Raw genomic sequence first — 26,355 nt, 5'->3', positions numbered from 1 at the left:
TAAAGGTTTGAAGAGATTCTGTGATCAAGGAGCCTTTGATCCCCAGTGGACTTTGCTTGGTATTTAAATTTTCTTAAATGATATCAATTTCAGAAATACAAAGACTGTTCCTTTTTATTACTCATTCAACTCATTTTTATCCCATGCCTATGGGCAAGGCAAAGGGGCCCCAAACTGAGGATCCAAAGTCCAGGTAGTGTCTGCCCTCAGGGAGCTTCCAGAACAGTCTGTGAAGTGTTTCCATGTAAATAGGACTATAGACCTTAGAGGTAGTGTGCCAACCTAAGGTTAGGAATGCATTCTCGAGGCAGTGTTGCTTAAGCAGTTGCAAAGGAGTAGGAGCTATCTGGGCAAAGGGGGCAGGGGAGTCTTCCAGAGCAGAGGGAACAAACAGCCCTGTAGGAACAAGCACTCTTGGGTGTGGAGGGCACATGTGGTACACCAGCACGATTCTGAAGGAGCAGGGTGAGGCTGAGCAGGAGTGTGGAGCCAACAATGTCACTGCCAGCTTAGGGATGTCATGAAGTTTGTGTAAAAGGGTGTGGAAATGCATACAAGAAGATGCATTTAGAGACACTTTAGACATAAACCAAGGAGGGTTTGGTGATGAGCTACAGACACAGCGGCTATGAGACCTGTCTCGGTGAGGCCTGGTGTGTGGTGCTATAAGTGGTGGTGCCCTCACTGGGTGGGCAAAGTGGAAGCGAGGCCCTTTGGGCATCAGAGGAAAGCAAAATTCTGATGAATAGAGCTCCAAAAGCTATTTACTCTTTTAAAGCACATTCTATTTACAGAATACAATGTTTCAGACCTAGAGCAAAATCTCAACTGGAATGACCAGGAATGGGTTTAATCTCAAATGACATTTTCTAGGGTAGCTGAAGGTAAAGCTAGAAACTCTTTCTGGAACTCATTAGTCTACACTGTTTTGAATTAAACTAATTATTCTCTATTGCTGCAGAGTGATGATTCCATTATTAGGAATATTCTTAGGTAAAGACTAGGCTTTTTTTTTTAAGATTTTATTTCAGAGAATGGGAGAGAGCATGCACGAGTGAGGGGGGTGCAACAAGAGGGAGAGGGGGAAACAGGCTCCCTGCTGAGCAGAGCCCAATATGGGACTTGATCTCAGGACCCCAGGATCATGACCTGAGCTGAAGGTGAATGCCTAACCGGCTGAGCCACCAGGCACCCTGGTAAAGACTAGGCTTTACCAAAGTGACCCCAAGACACAACTTAAAATCTGGTTCTGAAAATAAATCTCTGCTAGCAAGCTTTTCTCCTTATCATTTTCTTGTTTATTCTAAAATGGAGGGGAGAAAAAAGAAATCCAGTTAAGGACCCGTTCCAGTTAGTTAGCTGGCATCTCCTCTATTTGTCTTCCTTGTATTCAGTGGGGAATCGTTGGTTCCTGCCTCAAATACTGGCAGTCTAAAAAGACATGAAGACATGACATAAGAAAAATGGGGAGAACAGATCCTCAGAGTTCTTCACTTGGAGGTGGAGGTGGCACCTCTGTAGGGGGGGCGCCACAGGACAGGAGACTGACCCCCGCCCTGCCTCTCACCAGCCAGATGGGCTTGGCCCAGATAATTCATTTAAGCCTCGATTTTCTCAACAGTAAATTGGGGATAAACCGTCCTCTGGGAAAAGAGGAAGGGGGTGGAGAATCTTTTAAGAAAACTGACTTGGGGGGAACCTAAACCATAAAAAACCCTAAATGTGTTTGACAATGAAGGAAAAGAGTATTTCTGAAATGACATGTAGGGTATTCCTACGATATCCTGCATAAAAATAGAAGGAAAATATCCCAGTACTGATTCCCACAAGGAATGGATGGCCCCCTGAACAACCAGTGCCTTCTGGGCTAATCTTCAAGGCCAAGCCAGAGGTGGGCAGCAGCACAGACATCCAGAAGAGCTGGCTCTTAAAACAACCCACCACTAGCGACTAAACTTAAAGGGAGGTATGTTGCTACTTATATGCACTTGTTTTGAACATTTATCTTTTTATTGGGACCTTTTTAACAGGTCAGGCACAGTATTCCCCCCTCTTTATTCACACCTTCAATTATATGTCTTAATATAAACACTACTGATGAAAATGTTCTAAACATATACTAATACTAGTACAGGTACTAGTGATTATTTCTACCAGGGTGCCCACAAAGCTGAAACAGTTTATAATGATCACGCATGGAATAAACTTCAACTGTGGATGTGGCCACCTGCCATGGGTTTTAAATGTTCTATAATTCCCTAATTCTCCTGGGTTTACAGTCTTCAGCTTCAGCAGTAATAAATTTATGTAGGCAAAACAAAACAATTTCCCTAATAAAAATGCAACCACTTGTCACAATTTAAGTTAAAACCAGTCTTCATCCCCTCCCTTTTCTAGAATGTTAAAGTGTTACAGAAGACAGCTTGGTTTTTCTTTTACAAAAAATGTATATATTCTTCATAATTCTACTTATCAAAAAGTCTGCATAGGTTTTGCTAATAAGGATGTGTCTTTGGGCTAACCAGACCTTGGTTTCCCCTACCTTGCAGTTCTATTCTACACACAGTTTGCATTTTATCTTACCTACAAGCACATATATCCCATTAAAATAATTCTAATCAGAGGGTTTCTTTTATAGTCAGAGAAGAAAGCTGTGACTTTGATAAAACATTATATATATTTTTTGAGGGGAATTTTTATACAAATCTTTTAGAGAGAAAAGAGATTTGTGCCCTTTAAGGAGTTAGAAAGGAGGGGCTTAGGTCTGGGAGGTTTTTTAAAGCAGTAATTAGCATGTTTGCTCTCAACAGCAGCTGAGAACCTGAGAAAAGGCTGCACCCAGCAGGAGCAGGAGCCCCAGCAGCCTGGCCCAGCGAGAAGAAAGAGAATAGTCTTTTCTTGAAGTATAGAGAGACATGCTTATGGACAGAGTTGGAAACACTGAAATTAAAGTTGCACAAGACTGTGTACTAGCTTAATTTTATTTTCCCCTTTGCTCAAACAGTGGATTGGATTATAAGGAAAAATGATTACCTTTTGTGTTTAGAAAAGCATCTTTCTAAAGAAATTGCCTGCCAGGAAAGTGACTCTCTTTATAATCCTCCTCCTCTCCACAGCTCATCCCAGGAGTTGGGTCTGGGCTTCCAGAAAGCCAGTTATGGGGAGCTGCTCATTCACAAGATGCTCCCATTTCAGTGGCAGAGATGACAAATGTGCTGCCACAGCAGGCCTCCTTTAACAGATCTCAAATCTGCGCAATTTACCCTGGAACTTCCATCTCTGCAGAAGTCCAAACTCCTCACTTTGGAGGCCTTCTTCCCTATTCTTTCTGCCTCTCTTCCCAGATGGTTTGTTTTATCCTTTCATGCCCAGATCTACCTCCACCTCGCCAGTCCTCACTGGCTCATCTTCTCAACTGAACAACTAGTTACAAGTCATGGTCCTATCTGCAAAGTCACTCTACTCCTGAAGCAGCAAGTCCTACAAGGGCAGAGCCAGTCTGAAAGGGGGCAGGGGAGGCACTTTTATATAGAGGCAGAGCTCTAGCAAAAAGGAACCTGAAAAAACTAGGATGTCTTGGCACATTTAAGTTACCACCAATACAGCTCTCCATAGGGCTATGGGTCCCCACATCCTGAAGCCAGCTGCCAGATCCCAGCAACCCTTTCTGGGGGCTTTATGGGGCCACTTCATGAGGTGTTAATGTGTGAGACACCTCACTTTAGATCTGAACCCTCACGTTTTTCTTCCCAGAAACCTTACACTGGAAGGAAAAAGTTGGTCCAAACCTAGTGTGGAGACTGGTACCAAAATTAGTTGACTATTTTTTAAGATTTTATTTATTTATTCATGAGAGTCACAGAGAGAGGCACAGACATAGGCAGAGGGAGAAGCAGGTTCCATGCAGGGAGCCTGATGCAGAACTCAATCCTGGACACTGGGATCACGCCCTGAGCCGAAAGCAGACGCTCAACCACTGAGCCATTCGGGCGTCCCAGTTGACTAGCTTTCAATCAAGCTTTAGTGGACTAGGTAAGTTTACACAGAGTTTTCAGAGTCAATTTTGGTCTGGCACCTGAAACATGTGTTAACAATGCAGACAATAGCCACAACCCAGAGAGACTGAATGTGCAGCATTCTAAGTGTTTCTTATCCCCCCAAAAGTTTAAGAACTATTGGCTCAATTCAGCTTCATGGATATGGGCATTTTCTTCTTTATTTTCTATTTTATCTTATTTTTTAAAAGATTTTATTTATGTGACAGAGAGAGCGAGAAAGCGAGCAAGACAGGGAGCAAGCACAAGCAAGGGGAGCAGCAGGCAAAGTGGGAGGAGAAGCATGCTCCTTGCTGAGCAAGGAGCCCAATGCAGGGTTTGATTCCAGGACCCTGCGATCATAACCTGAGAGCAGGCACTTAACTGACTGAGCTACCCAGGCACCCCTTTATTTTCTATTTTAGAAGCTTAATCCCAGAGTAGAAGATACTCAGCAAAAAACAATCAACTTTAACAGAGGACGAAAATGGAAACTTGGAAATGGCATGATCAAGATTAAAGATCTTGACTAAATTCACTAAATACCTCCTCTGCCTCCAATTTTTCAACAGCAACACCTCCAATTTTTCAATGACAAACGACTATTAAGACCAGTCTCATTTTATCCCTTAAAACAACCTGATAGGGTAGTCCAGTTATTATCTCCATTTTACCAGTTAAAAAATTGGCCCGGGAGAGGGTCAATGAGTTGTCTTTCATTACAATTTTCCAAATAGCCAATCCTTATGAATAATTCAAAGATAAAATCAGACCTACAGGAGTTGGGCATCATGACCCCTTACCAACAATCTCTTCTAGTGTTTTTAAAGGCCTTCTGTTGGGTAAATTCAAGAGCCCCTTTTGCTCTTGGCAACCTGGTCAGTGCACAGTGGTTATATGATAAACGGTTGCTCTCTGTTCTCCTTCATGAGTAAGATCACAAAGGCAACACACATAGGACAGCATTAGCAAAGTTATTGAAATTGTTTGAAAATATATCAACACCTATGGCATTTCAGAATTTCCAAGTCAAATGAAAGCTAAAGGCAACAAATGATGTTTGCTGGTGGTCTCAGAGTCTCTGAGGGCCTAGGGTGTGTGTGAGATTTCCTGGGGTTCCCTAGAGTTAATCAGGAAGTTAATTCCAAATGTAGTCTTCTAAAACTCACCAACAAAATCTTATTGGCATGTATCACCATAAATGGAACCTTCTTTTTTCCAAAGGAGGTGGTGGGATGCAGTGGATCTGTGAGATTGGAATTCCCTTGCTGGAGAGATAATATCTCTGCAAGTGTTTTGCTTTAATTAAGAAAGGGTGTCTGAGGGCAGCCCGGGTGGCTCAGCGGTTTAGTGCCGCCTTCAGCCCAGGGCATGATCCTGCAGGGAGCCTGCTTCTCCCTCTGCTTCTCTCTCTGTCTGTCTCTCTCTCATGAATAAATAAGTAAAATCTTTAAAAAAGAAAGAAAGGGTGTCTGAGGCACCGTAAAGCTTTGCCCTGCCATGAGGCAAAGCCGAAGCAACAGCAGTTTATAAAGATACCTCCTCATAACCATATGGCTGCCTTGCACACAATGCTCACTCCTCCACCCCTACTGTCCCGGTAGAGGAGAAAGTCTTCTCTTGGACAGGGCCCAGCCCACAGGGAGTGCGCTAACTACCAACGACTGCTGTGAAGGATGAGGAGCAAGAGCATGTGGAGAGAGCCAGGTGAAGGGGCTGCTCAGGGTAGAGAACTGAGTGTGCTCCTGGTGGATGTGGGTTTCAGAGGGCATGAGGAAGGGCCTGGGAAAGCAGGGTGTGGCCCTTGATATGTGCCCATTTCTCTGCCAGTCACACTTCAAATTCCTCAAATCTCTTTGACCTACTGGCAGGTTTGAGTGTACCATGAGCCTTCCTGACTCAAGTCAGGTGCTTCTCAGTGCCTGCACACAGCCCACCCTCTCACAGCACCTTACACAAGTGGTGATCTAAGCAAAGAAGGCTGCTTCTTAGCTGCAAGAAACCATCCATCAGAATTCCTTAATTCTGAGATGGTCCTACTTCACCTGGATGTCTAAGAGGTATCTCAGACTTAACATGAATATAATACACCTGGTTTCCCGCACCAAACCTGTTCCTCCTCCAGGCTTTCCAGTTTTAAGAAATGGCACCCCATTCGTCCTGTTACTACCTTTGCCCATACAGGCCACAGGAATTCACTCCTGCCAACCTCTCCAACCTCACTGCCCTCTGTATCCAGTACGGCCTCACCACACTGCTTTTTTTCTGTTCCTCAAAACCACCAAGTTCGGTCCCCCCCCCCCCCAGCCCCTCTATGCTCTAAAAAGCCCTCTGATCTCAAAGACTGGCTCGTTATACCACTTCCACCTCAACGCCTCAGGGAAATCTACCCAGACACCCAACTTAAAACAGCTACCCAGAGGGCTGGGTGGTTCAGTCAGTTAAACGTGGAACTTTTTTTTTTTTTTTAAAGATTTTATTTATTCACCATAGAGAGAGAGAGAGGCAGAGACACAGGCAGAGGGAGAAGCAGGGTCCCTGTGGGAAGCCTGTTGTAGAACTCGATCTCAGGACCCTGGAATCACGACCTGAGCCAAAGGCAGATTCTCAACCACTGAGCCGCCAGGTACCCCCACACTGTCTTGTTTTGACTATGTGCACGAATTTGTTCCTGGCATATAACACATACCAACTAATACTGGCTGAATGGACAAGTGCAGGGTGCTAGTAAACTAGGGCTGTAAGCCCACACTGGTATGGTCACACTTGAGTTTTTGAAACATCACTTCAGAGCACAGGATAGACAGAAGATGCTCAGAGTAAAGGGTAGGGAGGCCAATCATGATGCTACTGTGATAAGAAAAGATGATGGTCTGGACTGGGGGAGGGAAGTGGCAACAATGAAGATAACAGAGAGATCTGAATTACTCAGTTAATAAAAACAAGATATAGTGAGTGCCTGGACAGGAGTAACAGAGGAGGGGAGAGAGGAGTCTAGGATGGCTCCAAGATTTTTGTCTGGGGCAGCAGAGGGCATGGAACCAGGTAGGGGACGCTGGTGTCTGCATATGCTGGTTTAGAGACCCTGGTAGGTAGATAGCTCTCAAACCTGAGTTCTAAGTGCCATTAGGTCAAGTTCACATTCAGAAACTGTTCTCCCTTCTTCTGAGTCAAAGTGGAAGCTGTCCTTTAGACGGTCAGTCTGGGACACTCAGCACCAGTGGTAGGACCCCAAGGTGACTGCCCTCTGGATCTCATATTTGTGGCTCAAGAGGCACCCACTGAGACACATGCACAACCTTGCACAGATGCCCTCTAATGAGAGCAGAGCCCGTGGCAATGGTTCCCAGCAAGCTGTGCCCCACAAAGAACTACTGGGGTAAGCAATTAAGACTGGTCATCCATCTCTCGCCCTTTAATGTTTTCCCAGAAACGATAAAGCAGTGGATGGAAAAAGCTGTCACCCAGTCTCATTACCAAAACACATTTTCACTCCTCTCTTTAATTTCTTTATGCAAAGATTAAAATTCTAACCAGTATTTTCATGACTGATTTTCAATTATATGTTTTAAAACAAGTACTTTAAGTGGTATCCAAAGGCCCACCTCCTACCACTAAACATCTGTTGCTCATTACATGCCTCTTAAGAGAGACTACTAGTCACAGGTTTACCCCACACTGCACGGATCAGCCAGGTGTCAAGCACTACGGTGGGCTCGGTAGGGGAAAACAGTCATAATATATGGTGCTAAGTGGCACAACAGGCATAATGGGAGTGCTGGGGACTTGCTGCCTGGGAAACCGGGTGACAGGTGAGCTGTCTTTTTAAATGTGCTTTTCATGAACAGTGAATTAAAATGCTCAGGCTGGCTGGGAGATGCAGTCTTGTTTGATAAACAAATATAGTGTTTTTGAGGGGCTGCTTCTTCAAAGTAGTAGTATATTTTGATTTCTTCCAGGGGGAACTCTACCTAGAAACAAGCAAAGAGAACTAACTGACAACTCTTCTGTTGCTTACATTAATAACTATTATCCCAACTCGGCTTTAAGTAGTTTTTGAACAGCAACAACAAAAACAACTTGCAAGTGAACCAAAGGCCTCCACCTGACATCTGTCTCAACCAAGATTTAAACTTCACAGGCACAATTTTCAAAGTCTAGAACCAGCTGGCATCTCCATGGAGCCAGTCACAACGAGCATGCCTGTGAGTTAAATGAACACAGACATGTTACTAGAAACTCTTCCACTGGCCACTTAGTGAAACATGTAGGAAATGAAATGCCTCCAAAGTTGGTGTCACTGCAGCTGGGTCCCACTCCCATCTTCAAATTTGTTCTTTCAGATGGAAACGGGTCATTGTGTTGACTTTGGTCCCATGCTTATGTGGCAGTTCTTCGGTTCTATTCTCATAAGGCACATTACTCGACAGCAGTCTGCTGCCAACATATTCAAATGAAGTGTCAGCTTGTACACGCACACAGCCAAAACCACTCTACTGTACCTGGCTTACTGGGACAGGGTCACACAGGGCTGAGTTTTTTCCTCCGCTTGATTTCTACCCAATGAGCTTAATGACAGGGACACATCTCCAATAAAACGACATGTGAGGACACCTTCCAGGGCTGACACCAGTTCATAGTACTTACTTCCTTTAAAACCATCTCAGCTCAAAAGCCTCTGAATAGTTTAGTGCCCACCAAGAAAGCTACCTAATCTCCAGCAAAGTTAATTTTACCCCAACAGTCCTCTGTCACCATCCTATTTATAGATGGGAAAACTTTATCTAAGAGCTCTCCTAATGCCTCATTTAGGTGTACTCCTAAAGAAAGGGTTTCCTTTCATCCACATTTTCCAGATAACGGAGTTACTGGATTAGGGAAATTATGCACAGAAAAATGACGAATTGAGGCAAAGCATTACAATTCCAAAATAATGATCAATGGGCATAAAGCATTAAAATTAACAGGGAACAACAGTGATATCACTGATGCAAGAAGTAAAATTTAAAGTATTAAAAATTTAGAAATTGGGACATCTGGGTGGCTTAATGGTTTGGCGTCTGCCTTCGGCCCAGGGCATGATCCTGGAGTTCCGGGATCGAGTCCCACGTCAGGCTCCTTGCATGGAGCCTGCTTCTCCCTCTGCCTGTGTCTCTGCCTCTCTCTCTCTCTCATAATTAAATAACATATTTTTAAAAAATAAAAATAAATAAAAATTTAGAAATCTCCAAGTGTTGCTGAGGTTATAGTGGGCTCCCATGTATCTGTGGATGATCATAGCTCAGTATGATCCTTTTTGGTTAAACCACAAGATAATGCTTATCAAAACCCATAAAATATTCATGTTTTTTGACTTGCAGTTTAACATCTGGAGTTTTTCCCTCAACTAAAACTCCATGAATAGGAACGTTGACTGCTGCATTAAAAAACAGTGAATTAACTGGAAGCCTCAATGTCTAATAGTGCAGGCAGGAGTACTTGCCTAAATTCCGTAACATACATATTAAAACAATATACGTTTAAGTTACTATGCAAGTTAAAATTACAAGATTAAGTGAAAAAAGCAACACAGCCTTGTATCTCTAGTTAATGGCAGAGACTCTCTAGGTCTGGATCCTGGACTCAGTTTCATTTGGGAGCACGAGGAGACCCACCTCAGAGGGTTACTTTGAGGTTTAAAAGTGATAATTCATGCAAAGTGCTTGGAAAGCACTCAATCCATGTTAGCAATTGTTACTACACTATTACCATATCTAGTAAAACAAGCAAGCACATAGACAAAATCTAGAAAAGAGGCAAACTTAGTGGGTTATCAGGATTGTGGTTTGCCTTTACCTACAGTTCTAGTAGTTTTACAATACGAGTAACATTGTTATCATTTACTCTTATGTAAACATGTAATTCATTCATAAAAGGTATTTTACCTTTTCAAAACTCATGAGTTAAGACTGAGCCTCAAGCCCACAGACACACCCAGCGCCCCCTCTAAACCCTGTGGCCAGTTTGTTAAGCCTGCTCTTCTGGCCTTTCCCAATGTCCTGCTTCTTGTGAGTGGAACTGTCTCAGACCCTCCAAAAATAAGTGTCTGTGCATAGTGACAATCTGAACCTCTGGACCCTAATGACCTCAAAGTAAAGTGCATGCACTCAGTTCAACACCCAGAGACCTGAGGCTACCTCCTGGAACTCCGAGAAAATGAAGTGCTACCTTGCACAGCAGCTTTTTCAGGCCCCCAAAAGTAATGCTTCGTATCAGCTACTTCTTACTATAATTAAATGCAATTTAGTATTCCACTGTGTTGTCAATAATGTCAATGTCCTGAAAAATGAGAAAACCAAAAATAGCCAATGACCTCTTCTGTGCCTTTTCCTGCTCCCAACCATATTATAGGCAATAATTATAATGGTGGCTTAATGTCTTTGATACCTTTTTAGAGTTCTGTACGTGGGAATTTTTTTTTTTTTTAAAGACACAGATCTCATGATTTCCTATTTCCTCCCACTTTCTTGCAACCTGGATTAAGTTTCCTGGTCTTATATTTATGCGAAAAGCAAAATAAAAAACAGCCAGTCCTTATGAAAAGTACCATACTGGAGACACAGAGTGCTGATGACCTGAACATGTGGATGTGGCTAGGCTGCTCTCAGATCTAGTGGTTTCTTCTGCCCGCTACACATCAGCTACAGAACAAAGGTCTCCCTTCTCTTCCTCACTCCCCTTTGTGACTGACCCAGCCCACTCTATCTGTCCAGTGACCTGCCCTGGCTTTATTTATTCCTCATCTCCCATTACCTGCCACATCTAACTGGTTTCTGGATTCTCTTGACTTTAAATTCCAAAATGATCCTAGTATCCATCCATCCTTCCAATTCCCTTCGCCAGCCCTTATCACTGTCAGACCAATGCCACAGTCTCTCAATTGGTAGGCCTGCTTCACCTCTTCCTGCATCTCCCCTGAGTTGCCTAAGACACAAGCCTGATTGTGTGATATTACACACCCAGAAACTGCTAGTGGTTTCGCACTGCCCATAGATAAAAGGCTCAATCCTTACACCACAACAGAGCCCTCTGCAGTCCTCATATAAGTATTAGCTATTTTGTGGCGAGTGGGGGAGGTGGAGTGTTATTCTGAGTCATTCTATGAATTCTTAATTATTTTGGATCTCCCTGATAGTGCTGACCCAGCAAAAAATGTTTATTTAAAAAATAACTATTACTGGCTAGACTCTCTACTTTGGCCTTAGGTAATCACTATAAAAAATGACCAACTCACAAGAACATTAATGCTTTTACTTAATGTACAAGGCGGATTTTATTCCCTTCCTTCTGCTTCCTTTTCCTTTGAATGATCTAACTCCTGAGGATGTCTGTGTGCGCTGCTGCTAGATCCTAAGATGCTAATTAATACTGCCACTTAAATACCACACACCTTGCTCCCCTCAAACTTGAGTTTCCCATAAGAATAAAAATGAAAAGAAAATGGTTGTTTCATATGCAGGGCAACTTGCCTCTCTGGGAAGAAGCGCTAGTTGTGCTGGCATGGAATGACACATGAGCTACGGCTCACCAAGAGAGCTAACAGGAACACATCTCCACTAGAACACGTAAGGACACTACCCTAGGGCAGATGCTGGCCCATAGCACTTGCCCAACATTTCTCTATGTCCCTTCCAAAGAGTCATTCAGGCTACTGACAACCATTTTTACGGTAGACACTCTCAGTTTCCAGATTTTATAGATGAAAAAGGTAAAAGCACAGAGTCTAAGTGCCTTGAGCACATGACCAGCTAGGGAATGCCAAGTGCTGGAATTCATATGCAGCAATATGACTCCAGGACTCTCACCTAACTCTCACCTCCCCAGCAGCTGAGCAGAATGGCCAGGGCAGAAGGTGAGGAGATCTCTTAGGACACAACTAAGCTGAATGTATTTTCCTTCACAGAGCTTCTTTTCAATAAATGAGAAGATGGGAAGAAATTGGCCTGTAGTTGGCAGTCTTCCAAGTCCTACAAAATTGGACTTGGATTGGGGCAAGCGGTAGAGGAGAAGTTCCATTTTCCTAACAATATGGAATAAAGGAAGCTGTATGTCCTGGAAAATTCAAGCTCTCGCATGCACGACTGTGTGGCCCAAGGTGTCACTTTCTGCCCTGACGAAGGCTCCCCAACCTGTGAAGGGAGCAGGGCCCTCACAGCATTCTAACTTCAGATTTGTATTGGGTTTCTAGCAAGAACTCATATTTGTTGAATCGAAAGGAGTACCTACTTTCACATTCTATTTGATCACGTTCGCTCTTTCAACACATTACCAGTAACTAGTTTAATATCTCAAGGATGAATTATGTGGCCTACTATGTATAGTAACCTGTCAATATTCTTGTTGGTCTTTATGGTCTTTTACCTTTAGCATTTTCAAATAGTCTATCCTTTATAATTTTTTTTTTTTTTTTGAGAGGGCGAATGGGGTGACGGGAGATGCAGAGGGAGGGAGTCTTCTTTTTTTTAAGACAATTTTTTTTTTTTTAAGATTTTATTTATTTGAGAAGAGAGAATGAGCAAGAGAGAGTACAAACAGGGGGAGGGTCAGAGGGAGAGGGAGAAGCAGACTCCTCATTGAGCAGGGAGCCTGATGTGGGGCTCGATCTCATGATTCCGAGATCATGACCTGAGCCAAAGGCGGACACTTAACTGATTGAGCCACCCAGGTACCCCAGAAAGAGAGAATCTTAAGCAGGCTCCATGCCCAGCCCAGCATGAACTCATGAGACCTCAGACCCAGAGATCATGACCTGAGCTGAAATCAAGAGTCAGACTTGACTGAGTCACCCAGGTGCCCCTGTAAATTTTATTTTAATATCAGGAGTAAAGCTTCTCTCATGAGCCTTCTATCCCTAAAAGAAATGAAAAAACAGACTGTAGGAAAACTCTTTCAATTTGTCACAATTTACTCTGTAGCATAAAAGAAGAAATAAAATTCTAAATTGCAAATTTTATGCTATTCCTTAGCATTTAGAAAAACCAAATCCTAAGAGAAAATTAACCTTTTCTCTGGAGGTTTAGTCTCAAGAACATCATGCAGTGATATGAGAGAGCACAAAGGTAGTGTTAAGAAAAACAGGTAATAAGATAATCATACAACTTTGTGCTACTTGCTGAAAATTACAGGAATAGAGGAATGAATGAACACTGGTACCTGAATGTGTTAATACGGTCAGGCTGGGACAGAAGTGTGAGCTGCAGCAACAAAGATCAAATGACAGTCTCCAGAGGGGGCAGAAGAGGAAAGAGAGAGCGTAAAGAAGCCAGGGGAGGAGGAGAAGGATGAGGAGGGGTACAGGGAAGGATCATTCACTGTGGGGCACGTGTATATGGTGAGTCAAATAGAGACCAGGAGTTTACATGCGAAGGCTTCAGCAAGACCTGGGCTGGTAGCAGTGTCCCTGGGTGGGTGGCAGCCTACTACTAACCTCGGGAGTACAGATGGAAATTCAGGGAACATATAGGATAATGCCTTTATCTCACACATAACCAGAGAGGCTAACTGATCTGTTTTTGATGTTTCAACATGCAGTTAAATTTTCATAATGTCATTGATATATTAATTCTTTTACACTTATCAAATCAGGTTTTTTTTTTTTTGTCAAGTTTAAAGTAAATTAGAGATGGGGGACAGATCTATTTAAACCTGTATTAAAAATAAGCTTTTAGGGGCACCTGGGTGGCTAAGTCAGTTAACCATCTGCCTTCAGCTCAGGTCATGATCTTGGGGTCCTGGGACTGAGCCCCACATCAGGCTCTCCAGGGGAGTCTGCTTTTCCTTCTCAACTCTCCTTCTGCGGTCTCTCTTTCAAACAAATAAAATCTTAACAACAATAATAATAATAAGCTTTAGGGGCACCTAGGTGGCTCAGTTGGTTAAGAAATCAACTCTTGGGGGCGGCCCGGGTGGCTCAGTGGTTTAGCGCCGCCTTCAGCCCAGCACGTGATCCTAGAGACAGGGGATTGAGTCCCATATTGGGCTCCCTGCATGGAGCCTGCTTCTCCCTCTGCCTGTGTCTCTGCCTCTCTCTCTGTGGCTCATTAATAAATAAATAAAATCTTTAAAAAATAAATAAATAAAATCTTAAAAAAAAAAAAAAGAAATCAATTCCTGTTCTCAGCTCGGGTCTTGATCTCAGGGTCGTGAGTTCAAGCTCCATGCTGTGCTCCACACTGGGTGTGGAACCTAATAGAAAATAAAAATAAACTTTAGGGCACCTGGCTGGCTCAGTCAGAATAGCATGTGGCTCTTGATCTCGGGGTCATGGTTTTGAGCCCCACGTTGGGCACAGAGATCAAATAAATAAAACTTGAAAAAAAAAAAGCTTTAAACATAATCTTTAATATACTGATCAAAAGAGAACTGACCCAAATCCAGTTAACATATACAAATTCCCAAGGAGGCTGTTAAGAATCTGGAAGGGGAGCGGTCAGCCCAGGTGGTGGTAGAGGGAAGGGAAGGGAACAAAACAGGCCAGCTCTCCTGAGAGCAGTGTACACTAGAGATCCCTGTCTGCCACCACAACCCTGAACCTGAAGGCCATCACATTCCTAAACGTATCAGACATGACTTTCATACAGCAAGTGCCTCTAACACACCACCTACATCAGATCAGAGGAATAGGTTCATATAAACAGTCAGACCAAGATAAATAAGCAGAGGTCAAAGTCGGGCAAAACCAAAGAGGACTATTCAGAAATAAATGCATTAAATCCCACACTAAGAAAAGGAAGGAGAGTGAAAACCATCTGCTTGAATAGGAATGTTCTAGTTTTCCGCAGTTTTCACAGTATGACACTTACAGGAAGGGAGCCGCTGTCTCTCGAGGACTTCATATTATTTTGTTATAATATCATACTTGTCAAAACACCTGATAAAACACATGGGCCAAAATGGATCTCTAATGAAATATATGTGGCCTTATCTCAACATGATAGGATTGGGAGCATGCTTGTTAAGCGGGCTGAAATTGAATGCATCTGCTAAAACCTAAGATAAAACTAGACTCAAAGTGGCCTTGACAAATTGAAACAGCATCTATCAAATTAAATAAGAGAAGGCAAGTTAGTGTAATTTTAATTTGTTCCCAAGTACATCAGGAAAGGAGAATAAAAACCGGGCAAATGAAACAGAAAAAGATCTTTTTTTTTTTTTAATTTTTATTTACTTATGATAGAGAGAGAGAGAGGGAGAGAGAGAGAGAGAGAGAGAAGCAGAGACACAGGCAGAGGGAGAAGCAGGCTCCATGCACCGGAAGCCCGATGTGGGATTCGATCCCGGGTCTCCAGGATCGCGCCCTGGGCCAAAGGCAGGCGCCAAACCGCTGCACCACCCAGGGATCCCCAGAAAAAGATCTTGTAGTCATAGTGGAACATTAGTGAGCTCAAAAAGCCAAAGCTGCATAAATGTTTTTAACCATTTTTAAAATCAACACATCCCTGGGCTATACCACCTGAGCATGCGTCACTAAAGCCAAGTCATCCTTTACTCTGAGGGTAATGGGATGGTACTGTCTCCCTTCCCATCTCACTGGGTGGCTTGTGAGAATAAAACAGATGTACAAGTGTACTGAGAAATTAAATTCAATATACAAAGCTAGCACTCTATTCTAAAACAGGGATGTTACATAAACAGAATGGAAGCGAAGGAAGAGAAAGTTTAGTATTTTTAAAGGGCACTGGCATCGTGTCAGTACAATTAAAGGGAATAATCGTACAGCTACAGTATGAGATTGAAGATTTGTCAAGAAATTTATATTTGTTATATGTCAATTGTATCTCAATTAAAAAAAAGACTGGTCAACTGTTTGGGTTCTGAAACCTGTTATTAAAGGAGATTGTATGGGATGCCTGGGTGGCTCAGCTATTTAGTGCCTGCCTTTGGCCCAGGGCATGATCCTGGAGTCCGTGGATCGAGTCCTACATTGGGCTTCCTGCATGGAGCCTGCTTCTCCTTCTGCCTGTGTGTCTGCCTCTCTCTCTTCTCTATGTCTCTCATGAATAAATAAATAAAATATTAAAAAAAAAAAGAAGGAGATGGTGGAATTTGCTGCTTTGGTGGAGCCACCAAAGAACCCAAAAATCTTATTTAGAGCCTCTACTATATAGAAGTAGCATAGGAACCAAAATACCTGCTTTTATGCCTTTTACCTTTAAATGAAGCATTCTAACTTTTTACCCCTTAGAATATGTGATTAATTTGAAGTACTCCTGAAATAGTTGAGGATGAAATTAATATTTTAAAAAACAAAACCACTTTTGATGATCTCTACCTAAAGTGCTTCATGTTACCTTAACCATCCAGTCTACGGTGGCGGGGCAGGGGAGTGGTGGTGGTTAGTGATGAGCGAGAATGAGTTATTATATTCTGTATATCTGTTGCAATTATAACATGCCAGATTTTACTTTGAGATTAAGGCTGACAAGTAGTAAGCTGAACTGTCACTTTCTGAAGACACAGATTCCTGTTAGGAATTTAAAAGGCAGGCCTGCCGGTCACCAACCCTTCCAGGATGGAGGAATTCGTGGATTAGAGAGGTCACATCATTCTCGGGTGTCTTCTACTTTCTATAAACTAGACCTGGATTGAGACACAGGATTTAGAGATCTGCTGAGTAGGAGTTAGCTTGCTGATTACTGGTTACCAATTACTGCTACAGAATGTTCAACAGTTTACACATAGAAGTTACTCTGAGAGATATTAAAAATATTCTATGTTGAAATAAAGAAAACACTGGCAGATGGGCAGGGACACAGACCTAAAATAACAAATAAACAAAACAAAACAAACCACCAAATATGGCAGGCAGGCCACCAACTGGAGCAAGACGACGACTGACAGGTTATACAGAATACTCAGAATTGACTAAAGAATTTTGTACTTTAGGGTCTTAAATCTTATGTCCCTTTAAGACTTTCACATTGTAAAATGTCACCATGTCTAAGAAGCCAATCTACTTCAAACCTGGGGATCAGGAGTGAACATGGTGGATAGGGAAGGAGGGAGAACAAAACTCACGTGGTGGGGGAGGCTCTCAGAGGGAAAGCCAAGCTCCTTGTGTGACTGAATTAGAATGTTCTAATCTAAAAAATATATAAGCTTCATATGAATTACATTTCTTACTAGAGTTTATAGTTTTGACTTCCTTTTTATCAGTTATAAATTCTGGGGACAATGTAATAATACACAGTGCTTCTGGGGGAAGTGTAAGGGGCAAGTAAAGAACAGTATAAAGTATCCAAGAATACTATGATCCCAGTTGTTTCAATCCTTCTTTACTATGATTGAAAATCATCAGTATATTTAAGTATGATAAATTAATTTTAAATATAAATACAAAAACTGTGTGATTAAATATCAGACTGAACATACATTTTTCCACATCTTTTCCCTTCCCACAAAGATAGAAAGATAAACTTATATGAGGACACAGACAACGGGAAAGGAAACACACACACACACACACACACACACACACACACACACACACACACACACCAGATGTCCCTATTTTAGGATGCTGGAAATCAAAAGAGGGTGCACCCAGCAGTCTGTAAGGCAGACAGAGGAATGAGTGCAGTGGAGGGGCCACAAGAACATCAGCCACTGTGTGGCACAGAGCTGGGGAAGGCACAGTCAGCTCAAAATGTGGGGCCAGAAACCAGGTCATTAGCTCAAAATTATATGAGGAGGTGGATTCTTAACCCAATCCAATTCAAGCAGTTGGCGGTCCCTACAACAAGGATGTTCAGAGAACAAAGATGTTTTCTTATATATCAGAAATGAAGATAAACAAAAAGTTAGATAGTAGAGCTGAAGAGGGTGCAGAGAAATGACAACAAAAAGGCAGAGAAAGAGAATCCAGGAGAGAAAAGGTAAAGCCAGAGGATTAATCTAGGAGGCGCCAGAGGATTAATCTAGGAGGCACCTAATTCACAGGATTCCAGAAAGAACAGAAAAAACAGAGGGAAGGAAATTCTCCAAGACATAACACACAATAAACTTCCCCAAGTGGGAGACAGGAGTTTACAGATGGCAAGATCTCCCAGTGGGGGCAGCACAGTGAGTTGACACCTCCCCCTCAAACCCCCCGCCCCACACCCACCCCAGGGGAAGCCTCCAGAGGATCAAGGCAGCACATGCTGAGGACCATTCCTAGACACCCAGTCCCCTTAGTGGCAGCACTAGAAGCTCAAGGCCAAGTTAGGAGCCAGGACTCCAGGACAATGAGAGAAAATTATTTCAAATCTAGAATTCTATACCCAACCGACCCTCAAGTAAACACAAGAAGGGGACAGAGACATATTCTCATACAAGGCCAGATCTCCAAGTATTTAACTCCCACACATGCTGGTCAGGAAAGCTCCTCAGGGACGATACACTCTGTTAAGTGGAGGTGCAGGCTAAGAAGGGTGAAGACATGGGGTTCAGGAAACGGCATTCACTGGGGGAAAGAAGGGAGTGACAATAATGATGAACACCCCAGGATAACAGCTATAAGGCCGCCCTAAAGAAGGAACTTCCTGTTGTCAAGTCTGGATTAGAGAGGTGGTCCGGTAAAAGCGGTAACAACATGAGATAATAATCTAGAGAAATGAACAGTCTTAGAAGAGAGGAAATAGAACCATATAGTATACTTTATGTTACAGAGTCAGATGTTGAAAAATGAGGGAAAAGCATCGATAAAGAACACAAATAGCAGTAACAGCTTATGGTGGAGAAACAGAGGGAAGCAGCCGGGCCTGGGGCAGGTTCCAGGGGGGTAGAGCAGGGGGAGCCCGCCTTGGTACGAGGTGCTGCACGGACATGACTCTATAACCTAGAAACACGTCTTACCAATAAAAATAAGTTACACAAATCTTCCAAATTACTTCATTTTCCGTCTACTGGTGTGTGGGCCTAGGGGCTTTCATCTGGGGGAATCATCGTGTGATACAGAATAAACGGTCAGGCTGGACCCCGGACCAAGGAGAGAAGGAGGGAAGGGGACAAGCCAGGCAGAGCGAGCCCCAGAGGGACGCCATACTCACCATCTCTCTGGCTATTTCCAGCGCCTCCTGCAGGCCATAGAGCCTGCCGCAGACCAGGTAGATTCCATTGGCCCAGAGAATACAACCCTCGTGGACCCAAAATTCATTGCTGTCAAGAGGTAGTTCAGGGATTTGTAACTCCAGCTCAGGGCCCCCTTCCGAGGTGGTGGGCGCAGAGGGCTTGGAGTCCAAGGCAGTCTTGTCGCTGCTGCCCTCGGCGGTGGCTTTCTTACAAGGGAGCCCCCGGGACAGGGACCGAGGGCCTCCGCTGCAGTCCTCTGAGCGGTGTCGCCGCTTAAACCTGGGGTGGGCGGCCAGGCTCCTCTGCTCCTTCTGCTGCTGCTGCTCCTCCTCCTCCTCAGTGTCCGTCTTGGAGCCGTTCGAAGCGCTTTTGTGCCGTACCTTTACTTTGCTCTGCATCTCAGTGGCCCGCTTGGGAGGCGGGTTCTTGGGGAGAGTGGCGGCATAATCTTGCGGATAAAAGGGTCCAAAGAGGTCACCCATGTTCCGGTAACTGGCCCACTTGCCACACAGACAGCAAACTAGGTGCCCCATGACAGAAGACTCTGTCACAACAGGGCCCTGCAGCATGAAGGACGAAGCTGGGAGTGCCTTGCTTTCAGTGCTGCTGGGTGGTGGGGTCAGAGACCTCTGACCTTTCCGACCCCTCACCAATTTGGTCTGTTCTTCCTCTTCAGCATTGATGATTGTACAAACGGCTCCAAGTTCACACTTATTTACTACATGGATATAAGGGAAAAAAGACTTGTTCTTGGCATCGGTTTTATCCAGTGGCTGGGTGGCATACTTTAGTTTGATCTCAGGTTCTTGGGGTTCCACGATGGGAACTGCTTGTTTGGTTTTCCGCTTCCTTGGCTGTGCCCCAGGCTTCCTTCTCTCCCGCCTTTGCCTCTGCTTTTTTGGCTTTGGCTCTCCATCTGCAGAAGCTTCTGGTATCTGAGGGGGCTGAGGGGGTGGAGGCGGTGGCTGCTGTTTCTTTTGCTTATTCACACTACCAATCGGTCTCCCCTTCTTCTTTCCTGATGGGAAGTACCCCTTAGGGGGGAAACCCTCTTGTTTGGGGGAAATCGTCACTGTATCGTTCTCTTTCTCTTCAGCCTTGGGGTTTGCCTCAGGGGCCGACACGCCTGCTGGAGGTACATTCTTTGAGTCAGAAAAGATTAAAGGTGCAGTCCCACCAAGGGAACCATCTGGTCTCCCCTGGTTACTCCCAGGCTTCTGTGAGGTCGTGGATGTCATGGAGCCAGGGGGTTCCTTTCCAGCAGTGACTGTGTCTGGGTGTGTCTCGGTCTTCACCTTGTCGTCCCCACTGCCACGCCACTCCTCTGAAGACCTCGGCAGGGGCTTTTCTATGTTTAACTCCTGGCTTGTCGGACAGACTAGGTCTGATACCAGCTCACCTTTTCTCTTCTCCATTTCGGCATCCTGGACAGCAATGCTCCCACCTTCAGGAGGGCCACTCTTCAAAGACAGTATGTCATCCAGAGTAACCGTGTCTCCCCCAGCCTCCGCACTGTTCGAGGATGCACTCCTCCTGATGTTTGGGGATGTGATCTTCTGAACTATAGCTTCCAGTTTCAACCCTCGGCCTTTCCTGGGGGGCAGTATTTTGGTCTTAGCAGGACTTGTGAGGGTAACAGCAGGGCAGTTTCTACTGTCTGGACTTGGAAGGTCCTTGGAAGATTCCCTCTTAGGGACAGACTTGACATCCTGACTGTGAGAAAGATGTGCGTAGGAATTGAACGCTCTATCAGCGCCTTCTTTCGGTGGGTGAAGGAGGCGCCCTTTATCTTCAGTGTTGCTGTTCTTCACATCTTGTGACTGCCTCTTGCTGGGAATGGGAGAGATAAAGGAACGCACCCGCCTCCGCATGATTAAGGGATTTTGAGAAGAATGATCCTCTTGGCCTGGAAGCCTGAGCATAACATTACTGGGTTTGGATGACTGTGCCGTGTCAGTGAGCCCGTGTCCGTCAGCCTCATGGGGCGGCCCGTACCTCTTCTGATTGGACATTCCCGGAGGACCGCTGCTTTTGGCTGGAGAAGTTTGCCGGGAAAGATCCCAACACGATTCTTGTTGTAACTTCTGGGAGCCATGCTTCAATTCGATGCTTTTGTTAGACAGACCATCACTAGACATGAGGCAGCGCCCCCCTTCCTGACTGCTGGGATCATGGTAAGTCCCCATCGGTGGGCCATACATCATACCATCTTTGTCATTTTTCAGAGGGCTCCGTACTCTGTCAAGAAACTGCTGCTGCCTTGGGCTCTTCCGTGGGCCCTCCTGCCTGTGCTGTGCTGCGGCAATCACTCCCTGAGCAGAACTGCTGCTCCAGTCTTTATACTCCTCTTGTTGCTGCTGGTACATCTGTCTCTTATAATGGAGCTGAGAATTCAAACCTGCATTGGGGTCCCCGTAAGCATGAGCCCGAGTATTTGTGTGGTAAGCAGAGGCTAAGCTCTCTGAGTTGGGAGAGAAGGGAGCGTGTAAAGAACTCCGGTTGGCCCTCTCTGAAAAGGTCATGTGTGGGTTCATGTGATGAGGGTCTCCCCCTGGGCCTCTGCTCCTCCCAGGAGACATCTTCAGTTTTTCTGAGAAGTCATGATACTGTGAAGGGGAACGCCCCCTCATGCCCTCTCGACCACCGACTCTGCCAGGGACCCGCCGCATTGGTGTGGGTCTGCTGTCTTGTGGGCCATAGTCTGAGATGGAATCATGGGCAGCTCCTGGGCTGGCATTGCCTCGGTAAGACTCATGCTTGATGCTAGCAGGATGGCAGTGGTCTCCGGATTTCTTGTTGTTGAAACTGGCTTGAGATTTGGATTGTTCAAAGTCTTCCTCTTTTATCTGCCCGCTCTGGGATTTCAGCTTTGTTTCCATGGATACCAACCCACCTGGAAGAATGACCGACTGACTTAAACTTGGATTGAGCCGCTCACTCCTCCCAAGTCTGGTGTCAGTACCCATGTGTCCCAGCGAGTGAGCCCCTGGGTCCCTGACGATCTGTCTCAGTGGAGAAATATCACAGATCACGGATCTCCTTTCAGAAAGGGAACCCCCAGGCTCATGGGCTGATGACTGAGGCTCTATTTCAAATTTTCTGGGAATCGGATAGTCGGCCAGATTGATCTGTTTCATTTCGGGAGCTGTGCTGCTTGACTTCCTTTCCCAGGGGCCCCAGTGTGGGTTTTCTAACAGGGACCCAATACTTTTGTTCAAAAGGCCCCTGCTAGCTAACTCATTGGTTTGACTGACTAAGACATTAGGCCTCGTGGCTCCTTCCAGGCCACCGGCCATGCCCTGATGCTCCTGAGTACTCCTAGAATATCTCCTGTCAGGGTGGTGGTGGTAACCTTGAAGCACTTCCTGCAGGAGGCTGGGGAACTTCTCATTTCTCCCCTTTCGCTCCCCGTGGCCAGTGAAATCCCCCTTATCTTGTCCTGTAGGATACTGAGGAAAGCTACTGACGTTCCTTGGCACAGCTGACCCAAAGCTATCTTTGTAACTATAGCGCAGGCTGCCCGGGGATTTGCTAGGCTCACTCCTGCCTATAAAACCAGGGCCCACTGCCGAGTGCCCGCCCTGGCCGTTTCCCTCTCCATTGTGGTTGGAGTTATTATCTACAGTCTTGTTTCCTTTGCTCCCTCCCCCCGGGGGCTCTGGCTGTGGGACTGGTGGGTGACTGGTTTCCTTTGTCCCGCCAGTGCTGGGTGGCCTCTGGGTGGATGCAGGATCATCCTCTTGGGAGCCTTTATCTTGCCCACCAGGCTTTTCTACTCGACCTGTCATAGCTTCCCGGGAGACAATCACCCCAACTGTTTTTTCATTGACTTTTGGGTTGCCCTCAGATGAAAGTGGTGTGTCCTTAGCACCAGGCGAGGCCGCCTCTTCTCTGGCCGCAGGACTGGCATTGAGTCTGGGGGCTTCATTCTGAGTGCCCTGTGCAGGAGAGGAGCCAGCTTTCTCGGAGGCTCCGCCCTTGTAGGTGGTGTCAGAACTGGTGCTCTGGCCACTCAGCTGCCTCACACGCTCGCCTGGATCTTCAGAGCTGCTGGAGCAGCCCCCGTCCAGTGACTCAGCCATAGGGGACTTCAGTTGTTCTTCAGGCTGGGAGGAGCCTTCGGAGTTTGTGCAGCTGTCTGCTTTCTTAGAAGATGAGGAGGGCCTCTTGGAGGTCTTCTTCTGAGGCGTCAGGGCATCAGAAAGTAGCATGTGCTGAACAGTATTGGGAAGATTGGCCACTTGAGTGCTCAGGGCACTCAAACTACTCAGCCCAGGATCTGTCAGTCGCTTTTCTGGCACTCCCTCTAGTCCAAACCCTTTGAAGCCCGCAGCATGAGAATTTGGACTGGGCATCATTGAGGGGGTCGGGCTGAGCTGGGGCATTAACTGTAAAATTCTGTTTCTGGAACCCATGGGCACACTGCCTTGCCCACACTGGAGATTCTCTCCACTCTGCATAAGAGGAGATGGGGTGGAGCTACAGCTTGGAGACTGAACCACAGAGGCCGCCGGGGAAGGGTTCGAGATGGGGCTGAAGTTCTGGTGGAACTGCATGGGGGACCTCACAGGAACCTCAGGCTGGCTGTACTGCCCCACCTGGGCCTGCAGGGGCAGCTTGGTGGCAGCGTTGGTATATTGCATCACATGCTGCGGGGGGTGCTGCTGCGGCTGCTGTGCCTGCTGCTGGGGCGGCTGCTGCCCCTGCTGTGTCCCTTGTGGAATCTTCGCCTGCTCGAAATTTTTCATAGACTGAGGCTGATAGCTGTAATTTGATTGTGTTCCGTAAGCCTGTGCATTAGAACCCACACTGTGTCCCTCATACTGGGATCCAGCATTCACACTGTAACTGCCATCATAGCTCTGGCCAGACTGGCTGAAGCGCTGCGGTGAAGGGAAGGAGGAGGAGGAGGAGGCAGCAGAAGACTGGTAGTGCTGGCCGAACTGACCCACTCTCAGCTGGTAACCGGCGGCAGAGGACGGCAGAGTTGAGGGCCGCTGCATCGGCTGCAGATGGGACGACCCAGTTGCTGGCTGGCCAGTGGCTTGTGGCAGAGGCTGGTGGGACTGGTAAAGCTGCTGTCTCAACTGCTGTACCTGCTGCTGCTGCTGGCTGGAAGCCTGCTGTTGGTACTGAGCACTCCCTGGAGAGAAAGGCCCCGAGTAATCCTGCTGATAATGAGACACACCACCAAGGGCAGAGTGCTGTGCTTGAAACTGGCCCACATGCCCCTCGCTCCCATACTGATTGCCAAAGCTGCTCCCCTGGGGGGGGCCATAGCTCTGCACGGGCCCCGAAGGCCTTCGCTGAGGTGGCTGCGGGGTTCCTGTCGTCACAGGGTCTTTGCTGCCTGCCATGTAATAAAAGTCTCCGGCCTCTTTCCTGAAACTCTGGTAGCCCTGATGGCCCGAGGTTTCACTAGCCATTGCTGCTGCAGCTGCCGTTCCTCGTCGCCCACCACCGCTGCTGCCGCCGCTGCCGCCGCTGCCACCACTCGCGCCCCCAAAATTCTGGAACATCTGGGCCTGACGCGGGCTGAACTCTTCTATCCGGGATGAGCCGTGTACCTCCTGTGGGTAGCTCTGCTGGTCTCCGTGGTAACTGCTTTGCTCCCGGAAGGACTGCATACTGTTCAGCAGCACGGCAGCAGGCCAACAGCCCTCCTGGAAATGGAAGAGGAGACAGAAAAATATCAGACATCCATCTCCGTACAAAGAAAATCAGGTCTGGGTGATGGAGGGGATACAATAATTCATATGTCCAGATGAAGGGGATTGGTTTGAATTTCATCTTTTATTTCTTAACCTATCCATTTCTGAAAATGCCAGTAAGCAGAGAAATGGCCTCAAGAGTACAGCAGACATCTATGAGGAGTATGAAAAGAAAACATTCTGGGTAAATACAAATTTAATACAGAAAAAAACCCCTCATTATTAAATAAGTGAACCCCCAACATTCACCTGGGTAAAAATATGTGCTATTAGTATTAATAAAAAAAAAAAGCAATTTTTAAGTAAGTCTTCCAGCTATGCTGGGGAGGGTGAGAAAAAACACTGTCATCTACTTGCTTCCCTGTATTATAGCCTGATCACTGGACTGAGGTCTCAAAATAACAATAATGCAGTCCCTCCAAGGCTGTCCTGCCCTCCCCAACTTTGAGAAACAGAACTTGCCAGAGAACAAAAATCAGTCTCTTATGTCCAAATGTACACTACTCCAAGTTGCCTGTAATTACCGAACTACCTGTGATGACTGGCGACCCCAGGACACTCAAATCTCATCACTGTATGGATTCCTGAGAGCTGCAGTCAACCACACAGACCTAGGGCTTAACCTCTTTCTTGACATGTAATGGTGTGCAAGGCACTCCTCCCTTCTACCATCTATCCTTAACTTCCAGGGACAAAGGCCTAGGGAGCATAAGCCAAAGTAGCAGTGACCCTTCTTCCAGATTCTTTCTGGAGATCTACAAGAAGTTCCAGCACCTCTAACGTCCACATTTTTTTTTTTAATGTGCCAACCTAGTATTCAGAGTTATTACTGGCCATTACTGTGAAAGAGGGAATTAAACAGTCACTTTGGAGGACAGTAGACGATATGGAGGAAAATAAAAATTCATCAAGCTAGGACCTAGACTCTTCCCAAAGTCATCTGATTGGGTCAACATGTTGTATTACCTTTTCTAATGTAATTAGTATGTAATGTATTACTCTTCTTAGATAATCAAGAGATCATTTTATTTTGCCTTTTGTCTGGGCCTGTCTCCTTCTCAGAGTCAGCTGAGTAAGACAAGACCAAGTTGCTCCAAAAAGTCTTTAAAATCAATTATGTAAAAAGGAAGCTGCGAGAGGTGCCTGTGTGGTTTGGTTAAGTGTCTGACTCTTGGTTTTGGCTCAAGTCATCACCTGAGTGTTGTGAGATCAAGCCCCATGTCGGGCTCCAAGCTGGGCATGTAGCCTGCTTAAGATTCTCTCCTTCCCTCTTCCTCTCAAAAAAAGCTGTGAAGCACCTATGTGGTAGGGGAAGTTAGGACAATTTTCCCACAATGGCTTACTAAGTTATTCTTAGTTCCTGCTCAGGGAGCTAGTGGACAATAAAGTTGCTAGAGGGAGAAAGTCAGTGATCCTTTTAAAAGGTAAATTGAAGGGACATCTGGGTGGCTCAGCAGTTAAACATCTGCTTTTGGCTTAGGGTTTGATCCCAGGATCGAGCCCCATATCAGGCTTCCTGC

At 45.5% G+C, this 26,355-nt stretch overlaps 1 protein-coding gene across 4 annotated transcripts in view; it reads right to left on the bottom strand.

Moving 5' to 3' along the window:
* Positions 1–26,355, bottom strand: part of TCF20 (transcription factor 20) — a 109,937-nt gene that overhangs the window by 30,477 nt on the left and 53,105 nt on the right. For all 4 annotated transcript variants that reach the window (XM_055328288.1, XM_055328289.1, XM_055328291.1 and 1 more), the window contains one exon: positions 19,103–24,787. In XM_055328288.1, the coding sequence (XP_055184263.1) occupies positions 19,103–24,787 (5,685 nt within the window). Of the gene's footprint in view, positions 1–19,102; positions 24,788–26,355 lie in introns of those variants that run through there.

The sequence above is a fragment of the Nyctereutes procyonoides genome, unplaced genomic scaffold, assembly GCF_905146905.1.
Source record: "Nyctereutes procyonoides isolate TBG_1078 unplaced genomic scaffold, NYPRO_anot_genome, whole genome shotgun sequence".
In the NCBI taxonomy this organism is placed as follows: Eukaryota; Metazoa; Chordata; class Mammalia; order Carnivora; family Canidae; genus Nyctereutes; species Nyctereutes procyonoides.
Note: the sequence above shows the minus strand (reverse complement) of the source record. Positions and strands in the feature narration are given on the sequence as shown.